The 6,355-nt window shown below is 31.0% G+C and overlaps 1 protein-coding gene across 1 annotated transcript; it reads right to left on the bottom strand.

The window, feature by feature from the left end:
- Window positions 1-281: 281 nt before the first annotated feature.
- LOC132643177 (peroxisomal membrane protein PMP22) lies at window positions 282-3,805 on the bottom strand. The gene is made up of 7 exons (XM_060359909.1): window positions 3,402-3,805; window positions 2,955-3,053; window positions 2,456-2,557; window positions 1,980-2,055; window positions 1,072-1,142; window positions 883-968; window positions 282-710 (listed from the first exon to the last, which is right to left on the bottom strand). The coding sequence occupies exons 1-7, from the start codon at window positions 3,471-3,473 to the stop codon at window positions 659-661; spliced, it is 558 nt and encodes a 185-aa protein (XP_060215892.1). The 5' UTR covers window positions 3,474-3,805; the 3' UTR covers window positions 282-658.
- Window positions 3,806-6,355: the final 2,550 nt, after the last annotated feature.

Below are 6,355 nucleotides of genomic sequence, written 5' to 3'. Positions count from 1 at the left end.
CTTGTTAAATTACTTGACAACACTTGTATACGTTTTACAAAGAACATCTTGACGTCAACGGCCAATTCCCATAAGGAAAGAAGCCAAAATAAACAATCCACGAGTAAACATGACTCTTCTTCAATTAATGTGTATCTCAGATACATATATATTGATACTTTTTCTCCTTAGCAAATTGATACTGTTAAACCAACGAAAAATATAAACCAATATAGATTAAGAGAAGAACCAGAGAAACAGGGAGTGCAACAAGCAGTATCAATGGAGGAGGACGAGGATGATGATGAAAAAGAAGAACATGGAAGGAGGAGAAGTTCTCCGTTGGGTCTATATTTGCACAAATTTCTTAAACGGGGACAATCTTTAAACACCGGCTCTTGCGCCTCAAGCATACAACCTGTACTATTCTTTAATTTTGATACTCGAAGCTCAATTAAGTTCATAATGAACTCATACTTGCAATACATATACCATGTTTCCAAGCAAACAACATTCACAAAAGACGTAGGAAAATATAACATAATGTAGGTGCCTCGTCAAAATAAGTTAAAACTTTCAAATTGAAGAATCTGCTGACTAGAATTACAACGACTGTCAAAGTCAAAACTTGACAACCACTGACAAAGGAGAGAAAATGCAAATGAACCCTTCATAAGCTTCAGTCCTTCTTAGCTGCTATTGATCTAGCCTTCAAATTCAGGAAAATTGCCCTAAATATGCCAGGCCAAATGAGGGAAAAAGATTAGTAACATTGAGCAACATGAATGCAAAACTTTCATTGCTTGAAGGTTAGAAATGACAAGAAACTTGCTCAAATTCCACTTGCCAAGGATACATAACAGAAGCACCAAAGGCAAGACAGGGGAGGGAACAAATACTCACCAGCATGAAGCAACAAAGCTGTGGAATAGAACGCGGAACTGCAGGGGCATGTACTGGTAGTTGATCCAGCCAACAATTGGCCAAAACTGCATATTATCACACCTTTAGTTTACCAATTGTTATGAATACCAAAATTACTCTCTGCAGTTCTTGTGTGAAAAGATTGATAATGAATTCCTTATATCCTACCTTCCATGCAGTCAGTTGTATAGAGGGATAGTCCTTCCGAACCTTGTTTTTCACAAGACCCCATGGCCTTCCTGTGATAGAAGAAGTTAGCCTCTTGTCAGACACCAATATTATTGACTGTGAATGACAATTCAAGACAATTTCTCTGCTTCAGTTATGAGCTGGTTTTTATCCTTGTTATGCATAAACTACTACTTCTCTTACTTATTCTCTTCCGCTCGCATGTTTGGGATATAGTGTGATAAAGAGTGCTGAAGTGTGTGACCATCTCATCTAAAAGCTTAGTTGTTTGAGAGTACACTTTTATTTACTTAATTATATTCTCATGAAAGAGCTCTTGATGAACACAGGCTACAACCTAAATTTCTTGGCTTATGGCAATTCTAGAGAAGTTCGTTACAAAGACAATTTTTCCTTCACCGGTTGTATGACAACTCTCAGGCTAAGAAATGACCTGTGCCATCTTTGCTTTATAATGTTCTACTTTATGAACCAGAAAAGTGCCTAGAGACCAGCATTACTGAATACAGAAAGATTCAAATTTCAGAGACCTACATACTATCTCACATTCTCACCATTAATTTGGATTAAACCATGTATTAGGATATCCCCTCTGAGGATTTCTACTGCGACCAACTAACTATTGTAAAACTTTGCAGAGTACTATTACAATATAGTTCAAAAGATACCAAAAAGAAAACTTTGGGTAGGCGGATTGGTTAAACTGTGGAACAATATATGAGTATCCTTAAGAATATCAAATGTTAAAAAAGAAAGTGCAATGTTCTCATGCTCTGTGCAGAGAAAACTCAACTATGACCTAAATGTAATAAGAGTCTAGTCAGCTATAACAAAGACAAGTAGATTGAACTTCAGTTCCTTAGGATTTGAAGACGAAAAGACCATACCTTCAACAACCAAGCCATAGTACATCATAAAAAAGAAGTTGTTCCAAGGAGATGAGGTCAACTGTTCCAACAAAACCTGGAAATTCAAAAGAGAGACTGTTGATTTTAAGCAACTTATAATTTGCTATTAGTCATAAGAATTGCATTGCAAAATAAGAAAACCAGAGTCCAATAGTTATCATGATACACAGAAACTGAGCTGCCTGACTTTAGATTCTACCAACTGAACACACAGCAAAAAAAAAAAAAAAAAAAAAAAAAGGATTTTTGCACAAACTGCCGGCGGGACTGACCGTTTCTTAGCCAGTATACATAGATTATTCAATGATTATACACGGTTATACACATACTAACATAAACTATACTACATGTATATTATACATCCGCCAGCTATTTTTAATTTGGGCATTTGGTGGGCGGCTTTGCAGGTTAATTCTTCAGCAAATAAAATTGGAACTTTGAGAGAAGAGTCTAACCTTTTTAGCAACTGTTGTGTTACCCTTCTTCCCTTGAAATATGATATCCATCAATTTATGCAGGAAATGCCCAAAGGGTCCTGAATATGCAAATCCATAGAGCTGCATATGGAAATTTAAACAATAAAACATATAAAAAAATAAAAATAAAAAGCAATGATCAGACAACCAAAATGACCCCCCAATAAAGAATTATCAAGATTAGAGAACTTAAAGCATAATAATACTCCCTCCGAATCAAAATAAGTGTCCACTTAGCCTTTGTTTCTTAAGTCAAAAAGAGTGTCAACTTATCAAATCAAGAAAAAAACTAACCTTATTTTTTTAGATTTTCCCCTATTAAGTGTTGTGTGATCAAATCTCAATACCTATTTAATTAGGGGCAATTTAGTCAAATTACCTATTTTTTTCTAGGAGTTAGTATTTTCTTAAGGGGTATCCAAATTACTAAATGGACACTCTTTTTGATCCGGAGGGAGTAATAGAAAGAAACAAGTACCATTAGAAGAAGTATTCTTCTGAACTGAAGCCTTTTGACCCCAGAAATCTTCTGGGCAATTACATCACTGCATCCAACTAAAACTCCAGCACTGATTGCCTAAGTTGAAAATACAAAGAAAAAAACATTAATTCAAATATCATCTCCATCAACCCAAAGAAACCATAAAGCTCAAATTAAGCATTAAGGAATAAACATGTAGAGAAATGGATCTTGACCCGCGCAACTTTAGGCCAAACGGCCCGTTTGTCACCCCCTACTTGGGCCTAATTACTTAACACAAAAGGTAGCTCATGAGGGGAGGACTATCCTAGAGATCACCATCTCATCAACCACCGATGTGGGACTTTTTCACTCTTTAACAAAACAAAACCAAAAAAAAAAAAAAAAAGGAAAGATCATACAGGTTTATATGAAATTATACAAAAAATAAATAAAAGGTAGAACCTTCGTTCTAAGAGGATGGAGTTGCAGTCCAGTTAGATATTTTTGCCAAGCTTCTTTAAGGATATCAGACATGATTCTGAGCTTCAAATAAATCAAGAAATGAAATCAACAACCCCGTTGACTGAAATTTAGCCTCTTTTCGCTTTAAAGCACTGCTCAACAATCTTACTAACTTCCTTCTCTATATATAATATAAGTAACGAGTTAGTATTAGTGATTGTTTATTTATGATTTTCATTTACCACATTTCGTGGAAACCTCCATTCATTTGACTTGAACATCTTAGACTTGTTCTTCTTGAGTCTTTTCTCTTAAATTAATGGGGGATGGTGGGATACTTTTCATTTTTTTTTTCCGTTTTCCCTCTTTTCCATTTTCAGTTTTATGCATTATGGATTCTTTTCCATTCATAAATGTATTCCATCTTTGGTTGTTGGTTAGAGTTGTATTAGTAATCCAGAACTAGTTATACAGAGTTTTGTAGTATTAGGATCTTATTTCTATCTTCTATCCCGCATAAAATTATAGACAAATTATCTCATAATCTATACATGTACTAGTTATACGGAATTTTAAATTGGTAACCAAATACTTTTTTTGGTGTGTTAAATTTTATACATAGCAACTAAATGCTACCAAACATGGTACTAGTTATATTACTATTATATATAAGGGACAATCAAAGGGTATTTGTTGTCCTCACAAAAGTTTCCAATTTAATGTCAAATTTTTCAATTAATTACTTCTAGGTCCCAAATTTATTTTTTAAGGTCAAATTTATATTTTAATTTTATTGTATACTTTTCATTACTTTACTACTATATATAAGGGATAATACCCATTTTTTGTAGTTTTCACGTGAATTTTTTTTTTACTTTTTTTACCCTAATTAAAATTTTAATGGTTTTGTGAATCTTCACACATTTTGGTAAATTTTGAAAACTTTAAGGATTTTTTTCATGCCCCTAAAAATGATGATTATGAAAAAGGTTATAGAAGCCCCACAAAGAATACTCATACATATTTGAATCTTTTATGTAGAAATATTATTAAACTTATTTCAAATTATGTTCTTCCTTAAGAATTTATTACTGACACATAAAGAATTATCATGTCATTCAATTCTATCTTAATATAGGCTTAATTATTGAACTAAATATTATTCTTATAATATTATTTATTATTTATCAATGTTATTTACCATTTATCATTTGCTATTTAAATTTTTTATTCGTCCATTTAGTAATTTCTTTTTAATTTTCTCCTACAATCTTATGTCGTATATGCTGGCGAACATAAGTAATTTATAAGGATTTCACTTAAGTTTTAATTAATAAAATATATATAAATAATTCATGTCATTGTTAAATACTTCAAAAATGCATCAAAAATGTAAATTACAATCCCTCTGTCTCAATCGAAAAAAGAATTCCTAAGTACGGTAGTTAATTAATAAATTTTATGTGCGCACACTATTAAAATAAAATTTATTTACTACATTAAAAGAGTAACTATAAAATATATTTTTTATATATTCTGAAAATGTTTGAAAAAATAACGTAGTTAAAGAAAATATAATTTGATTTTCGAACAATAATAATACTAGACAATGCAAAAATTATATTTTTTACTCTTTTCTTGAATATTAACATATTTTGCAAAATATCGGATAATCAATATTTTATATAGTTTAGGATAAAATAGTTACGTTTAACATGAAAAAGTTATTACAATGTAGATAATGGTTTATTAAACTAAGAAAAGGTAAAAAAAATGTTATTTTTTAACATGCATCTTTTGGAAGGTAAAAGAAAGCTTAAATTCAGAACAATTAATTCTATTGACTTTTCAGTATTTTTTTGTGATTTAATTTGAAAGAATCGACAAAAAAAATCTTGTAATATCAAGGCTTTTAATTATTTATATTTATTTGTAAGTTAACTTTATTGATTTCATCATGCAATAATATTTGCGCATCAAATATATTTGACATACACTGAATACTGTAATATCTTTGGTAAAAAATAAGTTAGTCAATATGGATTCAATTCAAAGAAACAAATGAAATTAATTTAACATATGAAAACTCAATTTGGTTCATCAGAGACTTTAATCTCAAAAAATTTAAGCAAAATGAAAATTAGAAGAGCTTTCAAATGTTTAATTTATTTTTTTAAATCTAATCTGTAAACTAAGAAAAATACTTTCCTTTAATTTTCAGGTACGTTTTTATACTTTAATATTTTAGAAGTCTTTCAAAGTATCAGATTGATGTTACAAAAACAAAGCAGCAAAAGCAGAAAATTTTAAAAAATATCTACAAATTAAAATTTTAACGTCAACACTAGTTAGTTTTAATATATGAATAACTCACTTCCTACCCAGCTACCGAACGACCCCTACCCGTGTAAAATAATTTATACTATCATTTCACTATAAAAGTAATGACAAGTAGCATTCTAATCATAAGTTTAATTACATTAATTGTGCTGAAATTCATTTACTCTGTTGGTGAGTATATGATAAATCCCGCGTTCATTTATTTTATTGATCATTGAAGTACTGCTATACTACGTTTAGCCACTTCCATTGTTGTTGAAGCATTTTCTTCCCTTGTTTTTCCTAGAGCTGATATTCTTTCGTCTCTTTTTTTTTTTTTTTTTTTTTGTTGGGACTTTTTTTTTTTTTGGTTCACACTGGTAATTTGTTGGAACTGAAATTGACAATCTCTAGCTGTAGACACATACTAGATCGACAATGTAATTTGAGAGGTTGGTATATGGATACTTCAATGCATTTACGTGCATAACTTCCTCTACTTTGTTGATGAAGTGCATGCGTCGATATTTACAAGTTGTCCAGCTTTTCCTCCTAGCTTTTTTTTTTTTTTTTTTTTTGTCTACGTCATCGAATTCGATTGGTAGCTCTTGTAATATTGCTACGAATTTACACTC

This window comes from Lycium barbarum, chromosome 1, assembly GCF_019175385.1.
Source record: "Lycium barbarum isolate Lr01 chromosome 1, ASM1917538v2, whole genome shotgun sequence".
NCBI lineage: Eukaryota > Viridiplantae > Streptophyta > Magnoliopsida > Solanales > Solanaceae > Lycium > Lycium barbarum.
This window is presented reverse-complemented; position numbering and strand designations above follow the sequence as displayed.

Bases quoted from the DNA above. Each gene is read 5' to 3' on its own strand.
- LOC132643177 (XM_060359909.1), bottom strand. From the start codon at position 3,473: ATGTCTGATATCCTTAAAGAAGCTTGGCAAAAATATCTAACTGGACTG. The intron at 2,558-2,954 runs GTACTTGTTTCT...TTCCATATGCAG, and splicing joins GAAGAATACTTCTTCTAATG to CTCTATGGATTTGCATATTC. The intron at 711-882 runs GTGAGTATTTGT...TGGCATATTTAG, and splicing joins AGCTTTGTTGCTTCATGCTG to GGCAATTTTCCTGAATTTGA.